The following is a 25209-nucleotide window of genomic DNA, read 5'->3' as shown; positions in this document are numbered from 1 at the left end:
CACATTGTAAGCAAGTGAAATTTCAAAGACAGATTCTCATTGGACTTCATATTAAACTTCGAAGGGAATGAATAGCAATACTATTACTGAATAAAGAGAGGTAACTGAAATCCAAACATAATCAAAGAACAAATAACCAAATTGAAATCCACATCTTTACAACTTTCAAATCTGCGGAATATTAATCAACATTTTTCAAACTTGTATGGACAAAAACCAGGACTAACTGAGATCCGGTGCATTCTTATTAGAACCTAGGTATAAAAACCAATTCCAAATTTCTCTACAAATTAACAAGTAAATGCTAGATCAGTAGAAATATAAACGCTTTTCGTATGCAGTATCCTTTCCAGTATATGCTGACAGTCAGAGAACAAAAGAAACAGCAGAATTGTTTGAAACAGCACAACGCCAAATCTATTGAGATTCCTCATGATCCTTTCTAGAAATTCGAAATTTTGAAAAAACATTGTTGATGGGAGTTGTTGGCACTGGTATCAATTTCCCAATCACAGCAAGAGGCCAACTGAAAGTATGAAGGAAAGAGTATGAGAGGGGGTGATATCCTGAGAACACTTGTACATAATATTACTACATGTGCCTTAATTCCTTTCAAGCACATGCTTAGTAACAATTTAAACAATCAATTCGGGGCATTCCTAGTTTTCATCAAGGACAGTCTGAAAAATAATTCAAATAGAAAGCATGTCTAGGGCGTTTGATTAACTCACCCAATCAATCCAATAACGACAGAGATGAGCCACTGCTTCCAATTAAGCCTCACTGTTGTTGTAAATTTGCCAAGAAATAAAATGATGACAATCTGAAAAACAGTTGCAATTTTATGGCGTCCTTAGACATATTTCACAGACAAGGCTAAGAACCACCAGAGGACAGTCAACAAGACTAACCTGAAGCACAACAGTTAATCCAATGATACCCATAAAGAGGTAGTTTCTTGTGACTCCTTTGAATATGTTGAATTCATCTGGCTTTCGAGCATTAAATTCATTAAAGATCTGCAGGTTTGAAAGAATTTTGTCCGTCATCAATCACAAGAGTAAAGAAAGAAGAAAACGTGAACACGAATACAAGGTGAAAAATGAATTGGGCACATATCCCACATGCCATTCCAACATCAAAACCATTTAATAGCAATATAAAAGGAGAAAAGAAGAATCCAACATCAATGTTGACAAGAGGAAGTAATATGAGGTAACAATCAAGCAACAATGGAAAAACTATAAAGTAGAGGCAAGTCATCCAAAATCTTTTTGTGAATGAATTACTTGAGTTCTGTTACTGTGTCAATACATATGAATATGTTGACCTCAATAAAACGCAGTGCACCAAATTTTTCTGAAGACGATTAAATTTCAAATCCAGGTGCCTATAAAAAGTTCAGTAAACTTTCAAAAATCATGTACCTAACAAGAGCTCTAGAGCTAATATGCAATCAGCAAGAGCTTAACTACTATTATCAGAGCATGACCAGCTTTAGGCCAATAAGGAAGGCGCCAAATGCCCTCAATTACCTAAAGCTCCCAAAAAGCTTGTGATAATTTGTAGGGAGTCTTTTTTTGGTGGTGTTTTTATATCACTCAATATTTTCTCCCAAATTTATATCTAAGGTATAAGCTTATTGCTATAATTTTCCTTAAAATTTTATCCATTAAAAAATTTATTATGACTTACTTTCTAACTATTTATCAAAACTTATTAACTATCCAATATTTTATCTATTATCTATAGACAAATAAACAAGTCGATTCCAACAATGTTACGGAAGTAGAGTTTGTTCCCCTACATTCTAATACAATTTTAAGACAAAAACACATCCCCCCCCCCCCCCCAAAATAAATAAATAACTGGGGTTATATAAAATTTATATTATAGTCACATAGCTATCTGTGTAACAGGTCATGAAGACTTACTTGACAGAGAACAAATGCATTGAATATCAAAGTATTCTTCACTTTGATTGCATGGTCTTTTCTGTCATGGCTCAGACCCAGTATGCTTATGCCTCGGAAATTGAGTACAAGCAAGACAGACACTTGGTACATTGCCTGAAAAATTCCAAACATTATTGATGATTTAGACGCAATAAATACAACATTGTATTAAGCCGTAATGATGAAGTTTCAAAATCCTGTAGTTGGCTGCGTGTGGGTGAACCAATTGTGCAGCCAACTGATAAATCATAAATAAATCTGTGAAAACTACAATAACAAAATGGGTACTAATAAATGAGAAACAGAATTTACCTGTATCAGCAAATTCCTCCACATAATATTTGTTATGAGAGGTTCTCTGAAAAGCATGCAAACTATTGTCAATTCTATCTCAATAAAAACAGGCAAGCACATAGGATCATCTATTAGAATCGTAAACTAAATTGGCCCATTATTCACAAAGAATTTGGATCTTCTCATGTAACGAGAGAATAGTACAAACACAAAATTAATGGGCCTTACACAAAGAATTTGCATAGTGCATAGCTTTAGTAGTGTAAGCACTGTTCAATTGATTATAACCTTCAATTCTTTTAAGGACATCTCATCTTTGATTTTGTGCAATATTTGCTTCAAATTTCTATCTACTATTTTACATAAATTAAACTGAATGACTTGTGTATCAATTTTTGTATTCCTAAAGGGATATCTCATCCTGGTCTTGCATATTATCCTCTTTCTTTAAATACTTTTCTTCTATTAAAGGAACCAAAGATAAAAACAGAACAAGAATTGGCTTTCCAACTGTGTTGACACTAATTTTCCAAGCACTGTGCAACCCTACAATAATATATAAGTCCCCAATAATAATCAGAAAAATAAAAATTCTGACCTTCGACCCACTGGAGTTCGATCCATGAGGTGATCAGTTGGTGGTTCAGTTGCCAGGGCCAGCGCTCCCAGAGTATCCATGATAAGATTCACCCAAAGAAGCTATAGAGAAAGCAACAGATTTTAGCATCATGGCTCATCCTGACTTAATACATGAGCATAACCTAGAAAGAAAAAAAGAAAGTCAACCTGCACTGCATTTAATGGAACATCACCAGACGAAACTGCAGCAACAACATTAATCACTAGAGCGGCCACATTTACTGTAAGCTGAAACTGGATAAATTTCTGAATATTTGCATATACAGACCGCCCCCATCTGACAACCTACAACCATGGAGAAACACAATTGTCATCATCAGTTGTGCTTCAATATTAAATGCACCTCACTTCTATATAAACCTCTCATTGTACAATCAGTGTTCAAAAAGTGCATTTCCACTACTAATGACAAAAAACAGAACAAATAAAAATATCTCAAAGTAGTACAAACCTTCACAACTGAAGCAAAATTGTCATCCAAAATAATGATATCAGAGCTCTCTTTGGCAACTTCTGTACCTTGGATACCCATTGCAAGACCTATATCGGCCTATATTCCAAAATGTATAGAATTACAAAAACAGAATAAAAGCTAGTTAGTTTACTACATTAGAACAAAAACTCCTGCATTGAAATGATAGTTCAAACCTTTAAAATAAAAATGACATAACATAACCAGAATTTCATGACTCTACAACAATACAAGATAGACATAATAGCAGTCACATAATCAAACTAAATGCTCCATTACCATCAATGTCATCATCGTAATGAATACTAACAAACCACACAAGCACAAGCCTCAAATATAAAAAATACTATGCAAACCTCATGAAGTGCAGGAGCATCATTTGTTCCATCCCCAGTTACAGCCACAACATGACCCTTCCTCCTCAATGCTTGTACTAACAATAGTTTGTCATTGGGAGATGACCGTCCCATGACCTGTTTTACACAGTATTGGCAATAAATGTTATTTTACAAAGAACATACTAATACAAGAGCACAAAAACAAGCCTGTCAAAGTAATTGAATTCTACCGATATCCTATCAGCAATTTCATCTCTCTGAGCATCTGACAAGCCACGAAATGTTTTTCCTTCAATGATGTTTGGCTCTGTAGCATCAGCATATGAATTTAGTATTCCACATTCCACAGCAATTGCTTTTGCAGTCTTCACATTATCACCAGTGACCATTTTCACCTATGATTAGAAATCCAAACCACAAAAATCAAAATTGAAAATCAATTGAAAGTTGAAACAGTATCAACAAAGCATATTGCATTTCTTATTGAAATGCTAAGTTTGCTTAATGTTAGAGGATATCAAATAAAGCTAGTATTGGTCTTTGAACTCTTAAAGGCATCAAAATTTAAAAGTAATGACACCCATCTTAGGGTCATTGCGGTGAAAAGATGGTACTGCAAGCACAATGCATTTGTAAGTATCTGAAATCTGTTCTTATTTATGTAAACCAAACAAAGAATACATGTTTTGTCTTCTGACAAGGTTAAAAAAGATGGTGCGGCAAGCACAACGCTTTAGTAACTCGATTAATCTAACAGAAGTTTAGTCTCTTTTTTTTCTCTCTAACAAGAGGAGGCCCATGACACACTAAAATTCAAGAGTGATACAATAAAATGTATCAACTGTTAGGAACCCAAATTAGAAATTAGAAAATAGAAGGAAGGAAAGAAAAATGGAATTTCTTGATGGTAAAAGAACAGAAAATAGGAGATAACTCTTCTCCAAGGGTTTCCCCTTCACAAAGGATTCACAAAGAGCTAATGCTCAATCAAATGAACAGATCTCAATGCCCCTTCCCCTTACATCATCCTATAGTCCTATTTATTTAACTCATTAACCCCCGAACTAACTAATCAATATCCTATCTGTAGTAAACCATGCTCCCATTAAGAACCATGCCCATAATGAACAGACTCCATTGTGTCTCACAATAACAGAGGCATACTTATGTTTTCTCATCTTACTGTTTATGTCTTCCTTTTTGGAAGAGGTGTGTAACCCAAGCACCTGGAACTAAGCATGCTCGTTCTGCCTAGATATATATTATTTTCCTGTTGTTTATGATTAGTGACATTTTTAGTGAGTTAGATATGATAAAAAAATGTTTTTATGTTTATTATTTAGTTTTGATTAACTTTGAAAATAATAGCATGTTTTTGGTAGGCTTCCTGGGAGCTTTGGGAAAAGTTAAAGCAACTAATTATCCAGAAAAAGGTTATCCCCAAACAACCCACAAAGTGGTTAGATTTTTTTAGTTTAATTAAGCAAGTCTTAAATTAGATTTTACAATTGTTAACAATATGCTTTAGGTATAGGTTTGGGTTGTACTTCAGGTTGTTTCAACCCGACCTGATACTATTAAAATTTATAACTTTTCAACAACTATGTATTTATAATAGAACTGCTTGATCTAATCACTAACAGTTTACATGACATGATAACATAACTACTAATATTTGTTTTAAATATATACCTTAGTTTTAGTTTCATAATTGTTCAATTCTATAATTTAACTAAATTTGTTAAAATTTATATAACATCAACACATGTTGACTCAGTCCTGTATCATGCATTATAAGGCCTTGGTCGTGTTAGATTCAAGTTGAAACAAATGACCCTGACCCTATCAAAATTTCATGTCAGATAAGCATCAATCAAGCTAAACTTGCCCTATGAAAACCCTGTTAACATAGCCACCATGCAAACTACTATTAGCCATCCTGACACTGAAAACACTTTTTGTACTCGTTCAATGATAAGTATCTTAATGGGACACCAAATAGCTTTCAAAATCAATTGTATGAAATACCTTAACCCCAGCTTTTTGGCAGAGTTCCACAGCATGTTTGACACCAGGTCGACAGGGATCCTATATTTAAAACAAGAAAAATAAGAATGGACAGAAACATAGAAATTTAACATGTGGAAAACTTTTAAGTCAGATGCTGTCAAAAACCAGACACAAAAAATTCCATGTAGTAAAGTCAAGAACTAGGAGAAAGGCATAATAAATAAAATAAACAATATTAAAAATTCCCAGCATCCTCCCAAGTTGCAAGATACATACAAGTATGCAACAAAGTGGATAAATGAGACGGGAAGCCTATAAATTAAAGAGCTTTAACTTTAAATTAGAGAGCAAAACCATGGGGACATAATATCACATACACACAGAAAAACAAAGATGACAATGATAGGCAGCTTTCTAAAGAAATACATACCTTAAGACCAACAATAGCTAGCAAAATAAGATCATCCTCTGGTAAAGACCATTGTGAGAGTAGTTCTTCATTAGTTGGAACTTTCTCCTTTTCATATGATCTATATGCAATGGCAACACAACGTAGACTATCAGCAGCCATGTCTTCAATAGCTTTTTTGAAAAATGTCATCTGCAAGGTGGCAAAACTTGACTCATTCCCTTTTCAAATACTAACTTTGTTTGCTTTGCTTTATAATCACGTGTAGCATACATATAGCAGCTTTAAAATTCTCTAGTCATGAAGAAACTATATACTAGAATCAGTTGAGATATCCCAATTTCCCTATTTCCTAAATACATTAGTTCCTTGTATATTCAGGTCTCATTGCTTGTATGGTAGGAAATTCTGGGTACTTGCTATATCTTAGAATTTGGGATTGGGCTTAACTCAACCCTACAAAACTGGTTTGTATGATGAGGGTTGCCCTCCACTTACTTTAATTTGGCCATATCACTAGTCGGTGTGGGATCTCCAACACTAGGAACAGTTCATCCCCCAAAATATAGGGATTCAATTATGTAATGAAGTGAATAAAAATAAAAAGACAGATATATTCTCTCAAGCAATTCACAAATCAATTCTCAAGTGAATCCAACAAAAGAACAAGAGACGGAAGGAAAAAAGGTTGGGAAGAAGGGGGGTGAGGGGCAGGGTGATGGGGGGAAAATGCTGAACACAAACTGATAAAAGATGCTTGAGTTTAACTAATGTATAACAAGTTCATCAAATCAAACCTTCTCCTCATCCATCCCAACCAGCTGGTCATTCACATCAACATAGCCTGTACAGCAGGCTAGGACTATCTCAGCAGCACCTTTCCAGTGTATATGGATGTTAGAGTCAGCCTGCAAACAGGCATAAAATTATAATGCCCTGTCTAACAGATATAGTTTATGTTTAAGCAATATATTAGCTACCTAGCAATGTTTCAGCTAGTCTGGAATAGAAGCGAAATATCTGCATAATTGAGTAATAATGCCAGTGAGATTGTACCGTTTGAATTGCAACTCCGCCTCTTTTTTTCTCTGAATTGAATGGGAAAACATGAATAATTGATGATTCAGATCGAGCTGCCGTAAAATTCATCCCAATCTGAGATTTGATATAACAGTCACCACTAGTTATAACTTGGAAGCACATATATTAGCCCAAAAAGAAAAGGAGCGGGATGGGGGTGGACTGCACTACCAACTTCCAAAACACACCTGTATTCCCCATTGTAAAATTGCCTTTTCTGTTGGTGATCCAGAAACCTCGACATCATTAGCAGCACCCTGTAGAGAACAGAAATCAGTGAAAAGTAGAACAACCTAAGTTAATGCTCATATGCATTTTCTCTTCTTTTTTCCTCGTACCTCAGGTGCATAAACACTGCCATTAGTGTTCTGTGCAACACCTTCAATGAGCAGAGAGCGAAGCATAGGATAGGACTCCAACTTGTGAGGAGGATCAATTTTCTTACCCCCAGCGTAAGCCTCAACCACAGTCATCTGTCATATTTAATTTAATTAAATTAACATATTAAGAAAATCTGCTGAATATATGCAACCAATGCCAATAGAAATGAACTTCCTAAAAATCTTAATTTTATCGGATATCACTTTGGTAGAAATAGAATATTTGGCATTATGAACTCCTAGTCCTACTTTATTTAAAGCTGAAAGTATTCTTACTTCAAATAAGCTTGCATAAAAACCATTAAAACAAGAAACAATTGCAAGAAGTACCCTCCAAGAAGTTGAACTAAGTAGTTATAAAGAAATATTGTTTGTTTAAATCAACATATAAAATGCAGCACCACAACTAACCTGATTCATGGTCAATGTGCCAGTCTTATCACTACATATGGTTGTGGCAGAGCCCATGGTCTCACAGGCAGAAAGCCTCCTTACCTACAATTCAATGTGACATATTAAACAAAGTTTCACATGTATTTATGTCAAAACTGATTATAAGTACAAACATCAATTGGCATACCAAGGCTTTATCTGCCATCATCTTTCTCATCGAGTAGGCCAGACTATGAAGCATAGTTTATGAAAAAAGGGAGTTAGTACAAATAAATAGGATTAGACAGAGAATACAAGGAAAAAATATTGTATTTTTTTTATGAAAAATCATATTAAGCATCAACTATAGATTCTATATTGGACCCAACGAGGGATTCACGGACAGTTTTTGCTAAGATATGGTAACTACAAAAATTAAGGGAGAAAATTTGATAATAACAGAGAACAAGAATAATAACAAAGTTTTCCGCAATGTAAAATGCAACCAATGATAAAAAAATCCATTTTGACAGCAAAAAAAAAAAAGAAAAGAATAAAACTATGAAGTGTAAGTCAAAATTAGCAAACTTACGTTAAAGTAACAGCTAATGGGAGCCCCTCTGGTACTGCAACCACTACGATGGTGACCTAGATATTCATTGGGTTATTATCACTACATAGATATTAAAGTCTGAAATATAAATATGGATATACATCTTTAATTGCACCAAGCATGCTCTGGTAATTATCATAGCACATACCGCAACAGTTATTATCTTAATTGCACCATCAATAGCATCACCAACTTTAGTCTTGCCTGCTGTGAATTGAACTGACCCATCTGGGTTTTTAGTATGCCCAGAGAAATATCTGCTAACAAATTCCCACTTTAGAGTCATGCAGATTATACTCTTCGAATTAAACCACAAGTATATATGGATACCATATGATACTATCTATGTTACCTAGCCAGTAGCACAATTAGGACAATAACAGCAACAGTAAGTCCTACAATACCAATGAAAGTAGCTACACCATTTAAGCGAACCTATATTCAAAACTTGCATAGGTGAGTAAATTATGAGAAATAGAACTCAATCAGAAGTCACAACTAACAAAAGGACCTGCAATGGTGTTTCTTCACCAGTATCTTCTGAGATGCTAGCCATTAGAAGCCCCCATTCAGTATTGACACCAACACCAGTGACCTATGAAAATAAATAAACAAGAAAAAAGTGAAATTAATATACTGAACTATTGAGAGAAATTTGGTAAAAGTAAATCAAATAAATATTTTATTGACTCCAAATTCTATCTGCACCAGGTGTTTTATTAACTGAATTCAACCTGGGGAACAAAATCCTTTAAGAATAGCATGCACACATAAAGCAAATAATCAACATCCTTTTCAAAAAAAATGTAACATTCTCTAAGCTCCTATTGATAAGAACCTTGGGAGAACCACACCAGTGACACCACAAAAGCTGGTTCTTGCAGTTGGAGAGCTCAAGGCCTTCTAAACAACATAATCCAGAGTCCCATACTTTAAATGTGGGGCTCAAATCTCATACCTTGCAATTGGATCCTAACACCTTTTTAGAGGAACCTTTTGGAAGTTTGCATTGGTCCTTTTTAGAGGACCCTCTCTAAACTGTCTATTCCATTAATTCTTCTTTACAAAAATCCCCTTAACTGCCTTGCCTCAATAAATTAATTTCTTAGAGACCCTCTCACAAGGATAGAAGATCACTGACTATTTACTTAATTGGAGATGCATTAATTAATTAGGGGAAAAAATTAAGAGAATTGGGCCCCATTTAATTTAAGGGTAACTAGAAAAATATATACAAATTGTTGACAAATTCAATACCACTAACTAAATTCCATAATTCTTAGGAAGTTGAATCAAGGGGTCCAGAGTAGAGGATCAAAGGGAGTATAAACCCAATTCGGAAACACTTCCATAATTAAAGCACAATTTATTGGCCCTTGAGAATTGAGATAACTACAACCCACACTTCCACCAAAGTAACTACATGTCATTAACTACCTCAATTATCCTGTGAAAAATCTTAATTATGCAAGCTAAAACCAAGTAAAACTACAAATACAAATATGAAAAAAAAAAGTCTAAATTACCAGCATAGAGCCACTGCCATCAGCAACTTTACATCCAGACATCAGAAAAGGATCCTTTGAATCCTTATGGACCTGCAAAAAAAAAAATAGTTAGCAGAAAAGAAAGAAAAAAATTTCAATTTCCCAGGAGATAGAAATGAATACTTACAATTTTGCTCTCTCCAGTCATACTTGATTCATCAATTGCAAGAGAGTGGCCAGTGATCAGAACTCCATCAGCAGGGACCTAGAAAGAGTAGAAAAGAACTTAATAACAAATAGAAAATCCAGTCAAGTAAGATAAGAAAAAACAATAATAGAAAAAAAAATCAATTACCTGGTTACCAATATTAAGGGGTATAACATCCCCAACAACAATATCATATATAGAGATCTCAACCCTTCTACCACCTCTAACAACCTTCTCATGCACAAATCCAAATATAAGGTTAAAAATATTATAAGAAAATTGCTAAAATAAATTGTAATACAACAATCAAGTTTAACTGAAAAAACGCACAAACCTCCAGGTGTATATTTCTCTTCTCTTCATTTAGGTCTCGGAACTGAAGAGACTGCTTATAATCACTTATAGCTACAAAACAGGGAGACAAGAGAAAGGGTAACAGCTCCTTCAAAGGAGAAATTATTAGACACCACTATTATAATAATGTCTACAGTAAAAGACTGAGTGGACGGTGTGTATCATGAACTTAGATTACACCAAAGATTTATCAAAGAGGAAATTTCAAAATAGAGTCAAAGACCAAGTAAACTAACACTATGCACTATATACCTTACAAAGCCAATATAATACCTGTAACAACAATAACAAGAATAACTGCAAAAGCAATGCTTCCCCCATCATACCATCCTTCCTTGATACCCTGCAACAAAATTATCGTCAAACTGAATGAAAATAAAAATCTCAACAATCACAAAAATATATGATTAATCCTAGATTATCAAGAGAACGACCAAACATAAAGAGCATGATAGAGCAAAGGAACAAATAAATTAATTGATGGTACAAGATAACATTCAAAAGAATGCAGCATATACATTATAAAAAAAGTCATCAAGTCTGGAAACTCTTAGATTTAATTGAACATAATTAGAACCAAATTAAGTTCAAGAACCATAAATAGCCCAACAAGACTCACAAATTGAAAGATTTCCTTCCACTTGATATAATGGATTCAAATGATAACATGCATTGTTCAGATCAACCTATATATATGTATATATATATATATATATATATATATGCAGGTAACCTGGTAATAAATAGTTCCAGCACAAGCATTGTATGCTAAATTTTAAATAGATTAAAAGAGAGAAGGCTGCTATCAAATAAGCTATCAATAAATCCAAGAATATGAAAAAGAGTAGGTGTAAGGCTTGGGGATTAATATTTTTATACAAATGGAAAAAGTAAAGAACAATGGCAAAATTTGGAGAATAGTATTTGTAAGTGTGAGAGAAGTCCACTGTCAACAACACTCTCAACCAAGTACAAAGAATTACATCATAACTTTCCCAGCAAACCTCACCTCGGATTTTATCCCAAGTGCCAATGAAGCCGCTGCAGCTACCATTAAAATAACCAAGGTCAGGTCCTTGCAAGCATCCCACATAAACATCTGTAAAAGACATGAAAAACAGAAAGGTCACTACAATATCCCCCAATGACAAAGAAGAAACTTGTACACCGTACAATCATTAAGCTCTTAATGACTAAAATAGTAAAATTACCAGAAAACCTCTTCCTTTCTTCCGAGGATAATTGTTGGAACCAAATGCATTCCTTCGTTTTAGTAAGTCAGCATCATCACCATGAATACCCTTCTCTGGATTGGTTTTCAACAAATTTGATAGTCCTACAACCTGATAATGATTCAAAAGCAACACTTGAAAATTATGACACTGAACAATACCATTACCAAGCTAAGAGAATATATTATTGGCAAACATACCCCTCCATATTGTTGCAGAGCAGCAGTGTCATGCTCCCTAGAAATTGAAGCAAGTTGCTCTTGTCCAATTGGAAATTCACCAGCAGTGGGGACCGGAGGAGGTTTAATAGGTTCTAACAATTTAATGCATTACCAATTAATATTTATATTAAAAAAATTGTCTAGCCCTTATCAGTAAACTTTGCCAAGTCACAGGGTAAGTCATTTAAATAAAGATCCATGGAACACCAAAAAGCATATTCAAGTTTAGATATTTAATGCAGGAAAAAAAAGAAGAAAAAAGAACCCATTGAACAAGATTGTCATAAAAGCAAACATATATTTTGGAACAACTTATTAACAAGACAATGAACACTATGTGCCACATATCTCCTCATGAGTCATGTGCAATCTTATGAGAATGACGGATTCTTAATTAAACCAAGTTAAAAAGGATACCAAAGATAAGCAAAGAAAAATATGAACATAAATCAATTACTCACCACTCCCTGGCCCCCCACCAGCTGCTTTGAAAAGATAAGCTGCCTAATAAAGCAAAATGGATAATTAGAACACTTCATACACCTAGCAAGTCTAGCATAAGCATAATAAAGAAAGTCCAACTGAAGGAACCGTACTCTAATGGCTTGTGCATGTGCTCTAATCTTTCTCAATATTTGCTTCTTCTCTTCTTCTTTTTTCAAGTCCAAGGTATAACGAAATCGACGAGAAGCATTCAGAACAAGCGCTGCTTGCTAAGAAATAATAACAATAACAATAAAAAAGGGATTTCTTATGTGTAACAGAAATATATACATACAGACTCAAAAATAGCAAAACGTAGAATAGTCAAATTATGCTAGCAATTGGTCTTTTACAGAAGACAGTAAATAACAAAACAACATTCATACTGCAGAAAACTAAATGAAACTACAAATGAAATGTAATGTTTGAGAAAATGCTATCATTCTAGTTTACAACAAATTTTGGAAACAGAAGTTTATATAAGCAAGTGTCCATTCTTGCCTTTTTGCAACCCTAAGGGGGTGTTTGTTTCGAGGTATCACTTGCATTCCCAGGAATCACATTTCAAGGTATTATTCTTGGATATATTTTAAAAATACATTTGGTTAGAATTTAATGTTCCTGGTAATATTTTTACATCTTAAAATGATTGAAATAAAAAATGTGAAAGTAATAATTTATAATTGGGTTGGAAAATAACTTCACACATTCTAATGGGAATATAACTTTCCCACCCATCATCATGGGAATGAAAATGCAATGACACATGGTGATACACTAATACTACTTTTTTGGGAATGAATGATACCCAAGAATAATTTTTCAAAACTCATAACATGGGAATATTACATTTCCAAGTTCACATACTCATAAATAAACTTTTAATCTGCGAAACAAACTGATAGGGACTTGGGTATTATGGGGTACCTAAGTCCCACATCGAGTAATATGGGATGCTTGGTGAAGTACTTAGGTGCTTAGTTCTCCCCCTTAACATCTAGATTTTAAGGGTTGGTTGCCCAAGCTATTGGGTGCTTATCAATTGGTATGGTTCTCGCCCATTAATAGCTAGCTTTTAAAGTGTTTGGGTGCTTATCACAAACTTACTCTAAATGGATAAAACTCAAGTCTCGCCTTTTAAATATAAAAGTTTTCCTATATTTTTGTTCATTAACATCAGTGTTATTAAACTCGGCTCGGCCCGGCCGGTTCAACCTGTTGGACCGTGAACCGGGCACATAGCTGAGTCGAGTCTATTGTTGGATCATTTAAGCAATCCGCTCGATGACACATCATCAAACCATCTTTGACTCGTAGTAACCCGGTGTTGACTCGGACCGGACCAAGTGAACAATGCATCTTTATCTCTCTTTCTCTCTGAAAAGCTTAGACATCTTTCTCTCTCTTTCACGTTCTCCTAGGCTGAGCTGCAACACCAAACCAACACGTTTCCTCTTTAACATGTTCCCCTTTGGAGGGGCTGCAACTCGTCTAGCAAGCTAAGACATCTTTTATGTATACAATACATTTTTTTATATAATTTATCTACAATATGTTAATTTAATTACCAAAAGCACATAGAAATAACACCAAAATGCATTAGAGGATGGATTTGAACATGATACCTTCAAGTTTGTAGGAGCATTTATAACCATCAAGACAACTTATTAATTTGTTATATTAGTTACAAACATAAATATATATTATATATAATATAATAATAATACTATAATTTTATTATAATGTACACCGGTTCATCATGTCAGTTAGTGACTCACCGGGTAGACCTCTGACCCAGTGACTCAATACCCCGACCGAGTCAATGACCGGTCCGAGTTTCATAACACTGTTTAATACTCATTGTCTCATTCTATTCATTCATACTTTGCACAAATCACATATTGAAACTCAGCAATCCATTCAGATTTTAGTGCCCAAATCCAAAACTATTAGCCATAATCAATCTTGATTAGAGTCTTCTATTGACCTAGATTGTCCACCGAAGAAAACAGCTCTTTTTGAAATGAGAACTTTGGAAAGACTTATATTTCAGATCAAAAGTACATTAAATCAATATTTATTGACTCGGGATTTTATCATGTTCACTACAAGTGGATGAAATTAACAAGGTGAGGCGAGCACATTATTCTTGAACGCTAAGAAAAACAAACATAGTGATATAGCAACATTGATCTTAATGGAGCTTACTAATTGATGCATTCACCTCATTTTCCATTGAAAAGTGGGTTCATCCAGTTCATTGATTCATCTTCAACCACAACTCATTTAAACCAACTACGGGAATCACTTCTCCCTCTTTTCTTCTTCATACCTCCATTGTCACTCAATTTCTCTTCCACCATAATAACATTTATTAAACTTACAGGCCCAAGTCTAACCCCTAACTACGAATACTATTTCGTAGAACATATCTAGAAACATCATTCAGACATAACCACACTACTCCACAGTTAAGTAACAACATTCTCGAATCCTCCACAAGCCTTAATCTACAACCACCTAATTTCCCAAAAATTTGTCTACCGCACAAAAAAACCCTACTAAACCAATCAATTGCAAACACAACACAATATCCACTCTAGAAACCGCTAAATCACAGTAAACAGATATTACAGCATCAATCAGTGAAATGAGAGTGCAAACAATTCAAATATTCAAAATATAGAGAAACATACTGAAGTAAAAACAAAAGTACAAACAAAAACAAAATACAATAATAAAAAGAACATCAGAGAGTGAGAAATAAAAGAAAAAACGTACTCTCCAGCGCCTGAGGCGTTCAACCGAAGCGTTCTTGGTCCTGGCAATGTCAAAGGGATCGGAGAAATCGCCGCCGTCGAGGTCATCAGAGCGGCGAGCGGAGGTACCGGCCTCTATGTCACTCTCCGCCGCGTTCCGCGAACGCGGCGAAGAACCGTTCTGGAAACTACTCATCGTTCCTGAAAGCAAAGAAAATAAAAAAACTGTCGCAGGAGAGATGGCACCGTCACTTCTCAGCTTCTTCGCACCAAAATCATAACACAACAACCACCAAACAAACGCTACTACCTAATTTTCACTCTCACCGACCAAACTAAACCACTTCTTCACTCTTTCCCTCAACCAAACAGATCATAACAAAAAAAAAACAAAAAAAAAACTCAATCTCCGTTTATCATCAGAGTAAAGAGTAATAATCCGTTTTCAGAATCTTCTGGATTTCACAGCCACAGGGTAACGAAGCTTTTTTAGAGTGATAATGGTGTTGCTGTTGTTATCTATCTTTCAAAAATTCAAACGCACTATCTCCTTACCTTTCAATTCACGGATCAATTGCTCTATCGATTAATGTTCTTTTCTCTTCTCACACGGTTTTTCAAATTTTAATAAATCTTCTTCTTTCTAGAAATAAACAAAAATCAGAGCCTCACTCACTGCTATTACTGCTACAGTACTTTTAAGTCTTTTACTACGCTGGAGAGTGAAATCCCTATTTTACCCCTGGTCAAATTGACGGTCATAGAGAAAAATTGGTCTTTATAGGCAGCACCGAAAGCATGAGCAGTGACTTACCAGAAAAATACACAGTAGCTTCCTTTGCCTTCTGAATAGGGGAATCTTGAAAACCTACATAGTTCAGAAAAGAATAATAAAGTTAACACAAATTAAGCATAATTAACTTAATAAGTACTAAATTGCATTTAACGTTTAACATTACCACCACCACCTCCTGCAACGTTTTATTACTATTTAATTTGCTTTTAATCAAGGATTAAGCGGTGAGTGGCTTCTGATTAGCGTAACCGTGTGTGCAAGGCAATGCAACGTGGCTGGTTACTTCTTTGAGCTGGAAATCTAATTTCTCTGTTTTCTTTTTCATTTATATTTTTATATTAGTAATTGCTTTCTTGACACTTCTATGAAGATTGAAGAGACAACTGTCCCACATGCAACGTGATTTGAGCAACGAGGACAACCCAACCGGTCTTGCGCTTGCGTGTTGATTCAGATTCAGTTTCAGTTTCAGTTTGTTTCCTTCAGTCCACACAAATCAGAACATTTAAGGATTTAACCTTTTTTTTATTTTGTTAGTCTTGTTAATCAGTGGACTGTGTCAAATATAAGAAAGTAAAAAAATTATGACATAACAAATTTAATAATTATATTTAGTTGTATTAATTTTAATTCAAAATATTTTTCTCAACTTATTTTTTTACTGGAATTTAATATTAAAGATAAGAAAGAGTCATTAAAATTAACATCACAATTAAATAAAACATATTTTAGAGATAGTAGTATTAAATAAGATAAAATTAATTTTAAAATTTTTATTTAAGAAAAAAAATATTAGTTAAGGAATTATAAAGTTAAAAATTTATTGTGAAATTATGAAAGATTGTAAAATAAATAATGAGCAATTCATTTTTCCTTTTAGTTACTGATCAATGTCCTACCACACTAGATACTATTTGACATTTGTCAACAAAGAATAATTCCCACTCTTCACAATTATTATAGTTAATTGCTTATCTTATGGTGCACTCAATACTTTCTTAAGGAAAAAAAAAAAGTGAGACACATGAATGAATAAAAAGAAGCAAAGAACTCCTTATTGAACATGAGAACAATATGTGGAAAAAAAGAGATAAAATTTCAATTTGATAATCTGTATATACAATTATTTATCATGCGAATTATCAAATGAAACTAAAATTTTAGTTGAAAGAACAATACTAAACTTTTTTTTACAGAAAAAAGAACAACGATACCAAACTAATTAAGTAATTATACGTATGTTTTATCATCCATGTGAAAAAAAAAATTTATTTCTTTCTGTCTTTTTCTTCTTCTTCTTTCCAACAGAACAAAAGATAAAGGTTTCGACACATAAAAAAGGGACAACAAATTGTATTCGTGAGATGACAAGGATTATTGAAAATTGAAAAGGAAGAAAAAACCAGTGAATGCAAGCTGGTAAAGTCGCAAAGGTAGCGTGGCAAGCCCAAAGAGAATGCATGAAAATGTAACGCAACGTGGCCATGGCGTGGTCCGTACGGAAAATGAATCAGAATATGAACATGAACCGAATCAACTTATTAAAACAACATAAAACACCTGATCTGGATGCAGAAAACTGTGGCAATGGAATTGGTTCACACGATGGTGTCGACGTTTAACATAAAATAAATAAATAATAAGCATTGTCTTGTAAACTATGAGGCAATGCTGCTGAGTGGAGGAAAGTTCTTCGAAGGTGGTGAACGGCACGTCCCATGATTTATAAAAACAAAAGAATCAAGAAATTCATATATTCCTTTTTTTTCTTACAAAAAATTCATATATTCCTATAATTATATTAATCTTGGTGGGTAAGTATTCTTTATTCTAAACATTACATTAATAACTCACTCAATTTTTCTAATTATTTGTTTATCACCTCATATATTTATAATTTTCTTTCTTCACCACTCTTAAGAATGAAGAGAGAAAAGTTATATGAGATGATAAAAAAATAATTAGAAAAAATTGTAGATATATGAGGTGAATAGAGGAAAGTGAATAGAGAAAGCTTCCTCTCACAAACGGTCTATTTGTTGCCGTGAAAATTAATAGAAGAAAAATGGAAGAAAATTAATAGAGAAAAAAATAGGAGAGAGATAATTAAAAATAAAATAGAAGAGAGATAAGGATTCTTTTATGTTTCGTCGTGTAGAAATTGAGGAGAAGACAGAAAAATAATTACAAATCTCATACTTCTAATTTTCTCGATAGGCAAGATTTTAATATAACAAAAATATAATCTATCTTCCCAAATATAATTCATTTTCATAAAATAAAATAAAAACAATAGGTTGTTTACAAAACAATTAAGTATTTTTTAAATAATTGATATTTTCTATTTATTTTTATTTCTCTCTTTCATATTTTTTTCAAATTAAACTTGGCGGTGGATACTATATAAAAATAGATATAAAATTTAATATTTTTTATTTCTATCTGAGCTGAACAAGGTAATTTAAATTCTATGAAGGACAACTTACAGAAAATAAAGAATATCTCATGATTGTTTTTGGATAGTAAAATCAAAAGGGAAGGTATGGTAAATTAAGAAAACTCACCCTTTTCAGGTAGGAACACTTCACAAATCGATCAAATGCAAAGAAACTCCCCGGACCTAACTTACAATAACTCCAAGACACCTACTTACCCGACACACACGTCCTACACCTATATTTGGTGTGTCACAATTCATGGCATTATTTTCGATGTGGTGTGTTAATGGCCACCACCACCAACTGATAGTAATGCAACAACGCGTGCAGCAATGAACTATGGAAGAAGCATTCGTAAAAAAGAAAAAAGAAAAAAAAAAGGTTAAAAACACAAATTCTTATTTGCATTAAAGAAAATGATTTAATATATATGCAATTTACATGTAAAACAGTTTTGGAAAGTGTGTCAAAAATTATGTCTTATTTCTGTTATTGGAAAGTATTTGGCAATAAAAAAAGTTATCTAGCGTGTGATATTATTAATTAATTATAGCATGAAAAAAAGAATTTATTAATTTAATTGGTGGAGTGGTGGAGTTTTTACTATGACAATTACGCGGACGAAGCCAGGCAATAAGTGACACCCACCTCACAATTTCCATTGGAACGAAAGGTACGTAGCTTTATTCTTTTTTGCACGAAAAAACAATGTAATGAAAGAAATAAAACTTTGAAAATTGAATTGAAACAAATTTGAATAATTATATTTTATTTGTTGGAACGAGCTAGACCATTCGAGCACAGAATGAAGACAAGCAATTAATAGCAAAGCAAAGGCTAGTAAACATGAGTAGAAGAAATTAAATGCTAGTATGACGAGATAACGAAACCCAAAAATGAATGAAGAATACAAATATATAAAAGGCAAGTGAACGAAAAGTTTAGTGGACGATAATAATAAACTCAAAGAAAAGACTAAAGAGTATACTTTTAGACACTTCATTTTTTCAAAATATTCTATTATATCTTTCATTATTTTCTTTATTTCTCACTTTCCATTATATATTATATTTATACTTTTTTCCGTCTCTTTCTTGAAGCATTGAATAACATTTGGTATCTAAAAATCATTTTTGCAAAGAAAAATAAGACAGAGAGAGAGAGATTGTCAAAACCTCATCCGGAATTGGTCAAGTTGTACCTGAGTCACGCCAAGCATGCATCGTACCCAATAATATACCTATTTTTTTTTATACTTTATATAGATTCAATACATTCCAGGTACGTACATACCCATGCATGTCCAATGTGAATACGCCAGTTTTTTGTGCTTGACTTGAACATATACTGTGGATTCTTGCTAAGAAGACATTTGTTTGAAGGTATGATAAAGAATTTTCGGGATATCATATTTTCTATTTTTCATACAAATTTCGAAAAAATATTCTTAAAAATTATATTGATTCTTGTGGATATAAAACCTTGTCACTTTCATTTTGTTTTTCATTCTCACCGTGAAAGGCAAATATCTTATATTTTCATGAAAGTAGAAATTGCTTTCTAGAGTAACTACTTCTCCCTCACTTCATTATTTTTTTTCTTTCAATTTTATAATCTAGCCTTAGGCACAAGATTCTTGGGAATGTGATTTCCAGAAATAATATTGTATTATCTTCAAACAAACACTGCCTATAGTCCCCCAGGGTTATGCTTGCCCCTCACATGAGTTATCAACCTTGCTTTCTTTGGACCTTATTAAGTAATGCACTCTTTGAATAAAGGACGAAAACAGGGAACTCTGAAGCAAGTTATTCGAACAAGATGATATATTATTATTGAATGATTACAATAACTACCTAACTCAAAGCCGAAGTTAGAGCTTAGAAACATGAGTGAAACAAGAAGGTAACAGGAGCTTCAACTAGCCCCATCTTAAATTACTTTATAGGATCTGGATTATAATAGTTTGGACTAGCTCCATTTCATTTGTTTTTCAAGTATTCTAAAAAAACAGATTTTTAACTTAGCCTCTCTATTAATTATGTTTTCTCCTTTTTAACTAAGTACCTAAAATTGCCTAATGCCTCCTATCAATCATTCCCGAAATAAAATATATAATTTACACTTTTCTTTTTCTTTTTCTTCTCCTAATTAATTTTGTTTTATCCATAAAAATGAAAGATAAATACAAAAGATTTATAATAATTTACTCAACATGTTCAACTACCTTAATTAGACGCTCCTATTACATTATTAATTAATAGCTGCATTAACTCTATCTTTAAGAATAAGGGCAAAACAATCACTGTTAACATTTAAAGGCAGCAGTAACAAGATATTTGTCAAGAGATTTTCTACCTTTGCAGAAGGATAGATATGCTTCAACTGCTTTTCCTTGAGATTTATGACTGCTAATATCTGCAGCTAATACCTCTGACTCATGTATATCTGCGACACCAAGAATTAAGATAAGATATCAGAGTTAATCCATCATCCTCTTGAGAAGCCAACACAACATCTGTTCATCTTTAAACACATATCATATATGCATATACAGATTGTGCTCCACTTTAATTTCGTGCTAAATATCATACCAAAGTATCAAATAGAGCGAGATATATATCATCGAATGAAACCAGATGAAGATTGATTGAAATTTGAACCTACATGTATCTGATATTTGTTGAAAAGCAGCCAAAATATGGTACCGATGCAGAGATATCTTTGAAATGGAAGAAGAGAGGGTAGCTGGTATACCTAGCTAGCTTGATATTCTTAACTTATAGATGAGATAAAGTGAATAATAGAGTACGAAACTATGTCTTTTGACCCATGGTAACTGTGATAAAGTTTGTGGAAAAAGGAATTTCTTTTTGTTTAGAGAGTAAATTACAGTAATCTTCATCGTCAATATTGTTTTAAAAATTAATAGTTGTGATTTGGATAGAATATATATATATATATATATATATGTGTGTAAAATAGGTTATTAACTAGTTGTTATAGTTACAACAGTACTATTGTATCTTGTAATTTATTAAACCTACAAATACTTAAATTAATCCCCGTTAGAATCAGCTTATTTTCAATACATAAGCGCAAAATATCAATTACAAACCACAAATACGATTTTTTCCTGTAAAAGTCAAATCAAGGATCAAGTATATGTGTCTATGAAATTGAATTTTATTGTTATGTCCAGTTGGGTATTTAATTTATCTATACATAAGGATAATCACAAGATCATTAGTGTATATAAATATTGTTTTTGTTCACATGAGGACTCAGATTTTAAAGCGGCGTCCATATATCCAGTGAGAGTGTGGATCTAAAATGATGAAAAATGAGTCTGTAAAAATTCTTAAGGGGTTTTCTAGACTATCAATGATAGGAAACAACAGGATCTTGAAACCTATGGTTCTCACAAACAATCAATAAACAATAATAGATAATGATGTGCATCTTTCTCCATAGGAAGACTTGTATCTTTCTTCATAAGAACTTCTCTCCAGTGCATTTTGATTTCCTTGAAAGAGAAGAGAAATAAGATTTCACTTCCTTAAACCTTTCTTTTCTGCCTCTCTCCGTTCGTGATGGCTATGGGTGAGAGAGAACACTTTCTAGTCAGGAAGGGGACCTTATTTCACGTTAGTGGGTATTAACCCCCTTTTATAACCACTACTCCCATCAAGTAGCAGTTAGCTCTAGAAATTTCTCCTATTAAGCCCAATTACAATTTAGCCCATAATCGTTAATTATTTACTTATTAGTCCCTACATGAGTCACATGCCTCTCACATGAGACATTAATTCTTACATTCTCCCACTTAGCTCATGTGACATTAATAAACATTATGGACTAAATAAATAAATAGATTAACTAACATAATGCGCATTAAAATTGACTAAATTGTTCTATACATTGGGTACATCATAATTTCATGATTAAGAATAGGAACCAATTCAAGTCATGGCGGTTGTACATCATCTAATCGACATAGTCCCTTCCATGTACTACAAATTAGTCTTCTCCTTAATATGACCATTAGTTAGGAGTACATAATTGGTCCAACATAATGTATTCATTCAAGACAAAACCTGTTAACATTACTCTAACACAAATATGCATGCAAACATAGAGAACAGGTAATCAGAAACATACCATAATTGAGCTCAGAGTGTCAGCAAAATTACATAAGGTAAATTACACTTAATGATCATCAATAACAATAATGTCCATACTTTCAACATGTTCTATAATGTCTTGGGCAATAATCCCTTATTCAAAGGGTCAACTATCATAAGGTTTGTGTTAATATGTTCTATTGACACGCTTCGTTTCTGAACTTCTTCCTTCACGACAAAGTACCTCAATTTTATATGCTTAGCACCCTTAGAGTACTTGTCGTTCTTACAAAAAATATTGTTGCAGAGTTATCACAATACATTTTCAGCGGCCTAGCAATACTGTCGACAATTCCAAGCCCTGAAATAAAGTTCCGCAACCAATTAATCTGAACTGTAGCCTCAAAATATACTACAAATTCAGCTTTCAGATGCAACAACAACTGATGCATACAAAATAGCTTTCATTTATTTTCGTTCCATATCATTTCTTGGACATTCTGCGAGACTAAATTTGTCTCCCTTCTAAATTAGAATAGGTGATGTTAAACACCTTTCCATCTTGAATCTCTCTAGTACTTTATCGATATATATACTTTATGAGATAAGTCTGACAATCCTTGTGATCTATTATGGAATATTTCTATCCCTATCACATAGCTTACCTCACTCATATCTTTCACTTCAAAGTTTCTAGAGAGAAATTTCTTAGTCTCATGAAGAAGACCAAGATCGTTAGTTGCAAGCAAGATATCACCAATATACAGAATTAGAAAAATAACCTTACTCCCACTGACCTTCAGATACATACACTGATAAATAGTATTTGCCTTAAATTTAAAGGAAACAATGGCATCATTAAACCTCAAATACCATTGGCGGGAAGCTTACTTTAAGACTGTGTATTGATTTCTTTAGTTTGCACACTATGTGTTCCTTTCCTTCAACTGAGAACCCCATTGGTTGGTCCATACAAACATTCTCCTCTAAATCTCCATTAAGAAAGGCAGTTTTCACATCCATCTGATGTAGCTCCAAGTCATAATGGGCTACTAATGCCATAATAATCCTGAAAGAATCCTTTCGTGAGACCGGTAAAATGTCTCTTTATAATCAATGTCATCTTTCTGAGTAAATTCCTTAGCAACAAGTCTAGCCTTGTAACGTTCAAGGTTGCCATGAGAGTCACGTTTAGTCTTGAAGACCCACTTACAACCAACTCTCTTACAACCCTTTGGTAATCCTACAAGGTCCCAAACTCTATTATGTTCCATGGAATTTATCTCTTCTTTCATGACATTTAACCACTTCTCAGAATTATCACAACTTATAGCTTGTGAAAACAAAACTGGATCATTATCATTAATGCTTAAGTTTGTTTCTGTTTCATGTAGGTATACCACATAATCATTCGAAATAGCTGGTCTCCTTTCTCTTTGAGACCTCTTTAATGCTACTTCTTGTGGTTCTTCCATAATAGGTTCATTATGCATCATGGGTTCATTATTGTGTTGCTCCTCTTCATTAATTTTGTAACAATAACTGAAGGAGCAATCACCTTACTGTTAGAGGCATAAGCTAAAAGGACTTACACTCTAACTTCTTTAATTTCCATTTCTCGTGGAACTGTACTCCCATTGATTTCATCATTTCCAATGAACCTTGCATTTCCAGTTTTAACAATTCTCATACTATGATTAGAACAATAAAACATATACCCTTTTAACTTTTCTGGATAACCAATGAAATATTCACTGATTGTTCTTGCATCCAATTTTCTTTCTTGTGGATTATAAATCCTTATTTCTGTCTAGCAACCCCAAACATGCAGGTGCCTTATACTAGGTATCCTATTTGTCCAGAGTTCAAAAGGTGTCTTTGGAACTACCTTACTAGGAACCTTGTTCAACAACTACATGACAGTTTTCAAGGTATACATCCACAAGGATACGGATAAATTCTAATTGATTAACATACTCCTAACCATATCCATTAAAGTTCTATTCCGCCTTTCTGATACACCATTTTATTGTGGTATACCGGGAATTGTGTATTGCACACAAATGTACGTTTCTGAACAAGCTTAGCAAATGGACCTGGGTGTTGCCCAGTTTCATCATATCTTCCGTAATACTCATCACCTCTATCATATCTAATAATTTTCACATTTATGTCTAATTGTCATTTTACTTCATTGTAGTAAATTTCTAAGGCATCCATTGCCTAAGAAATCTCGGCCAGTAAGTAGACATAACTGTAACGTGAATAATCATCAATAATGGTGATAAAGTATCATTCCTTTCCGAAAGAACTAACATCAAAAGGTCCACAAATATCAGTATGCACAATTTCAAGAAGTTGAGTGCTTCTTGTAGCTCCTTTCTTTGTATGTTTTGTTTGTTTTCCTTTAATACAACCCACACAAATATTTAGATCCGTAAAATCTAGATAAGGAAGAATTTCATTTTTTATTAATCTTTCCATCCTTTCTCTAGAAATGTGACCTAAACGTTTATGCCACAAGAAAGCAGATCGTTCATTCACT

At 33.4% G+C, this 25209-nt stretch overlaps 1 protein-coding gene across 4 annotated transcripts; it reads right to left on the bottom strand.

Moving 5' to 3' along the window:
* Positions 1-57: 57 nt before the first annotated feature.
* On the bottom strand, positions 58-21342 carry LOC114367631 (calcium-transporting ATPase 8, plasma membrane-type-like). Of its 4 annotated transcripts, XM_028324812.1 has the most exons (36): positions 21208-21342; positions 20899-20988; positions 16121-16174; positions 15329-15507; positions 12661-12777; positions 12526-12568; positions 12044-12156; positions 11823-11954; positions 11621-11710; positions 10885-10954; positions 10592-10662; positions 10405-10488; positions 10237-10314; positions 10089-10160; positions 9074-9157; positions 8915-8997; positions 8711-8819; positions 8542-8597; positions 8158-8200; positions 7989-8072; positions 7536-7670; positions 7386-7454; positions 7174-7272; positions 6915-7025; positions 6139-6309; positions 5727-5786; positions 3929-4093; positions 3717-3833; positions 3340-3438; positions 3036-3173; positions 2848-2948; positions 2268-2313; positions 1935-2069; positions 912-1019; positions 732-823; positions 106-526 (listed from the first exon to the last, which is right to left on the bottom strand). In XM_028324812.1, exons 4-36 carry the CDS (start codon positions 15500-15502, stop codon positions 418-420), a joined length of 3258 nt encoding a protein of 1085 aa, XP_028180613.1. In that variant the 5' UTR covers positions 15503-15507; positions 16121-16174; positions 20899-20988; positions 21208-21342; the 3' UTR covers positions 106-417. The 4 variants fall into 4 exon arrangements, with proteins under 4 accessions (XP_028180614.1, XP_028180616.1, XP_028180615.1 ...); XM_028324813.1 differs by lacking the exon at positions 21208-21342 and having other exon boundaries at positions 58-526; XM_028324815.1 differs by lacking the exons at positions 20899-20988; positions 21208-21342 and adding an exon at positions 17663-17700 and having other exon boundaries at positions 58-526.
* Between the last annotated feature and the right edge of the window lie 3867 nt (positions 21343-25209).

Source organism: Glycine soja, chromosome 9, assembly GCF_004193775.1.
Source record: "Glycine soja cultivar W05 chromosome 9, ASM419377v2, whole genome shotgun sequence".
Classification (NCBI taxonomy): Eukaryota; Viridiplantae; Streptophyta; class Magnoliopsida; order Fabales; family Fabaceae; genus Glycine; species Glycine soja.
Note: the sequence above shows the minus strand (reverse complement) of the source record. Positions and strands in the feature narration are given on the sequence as shown.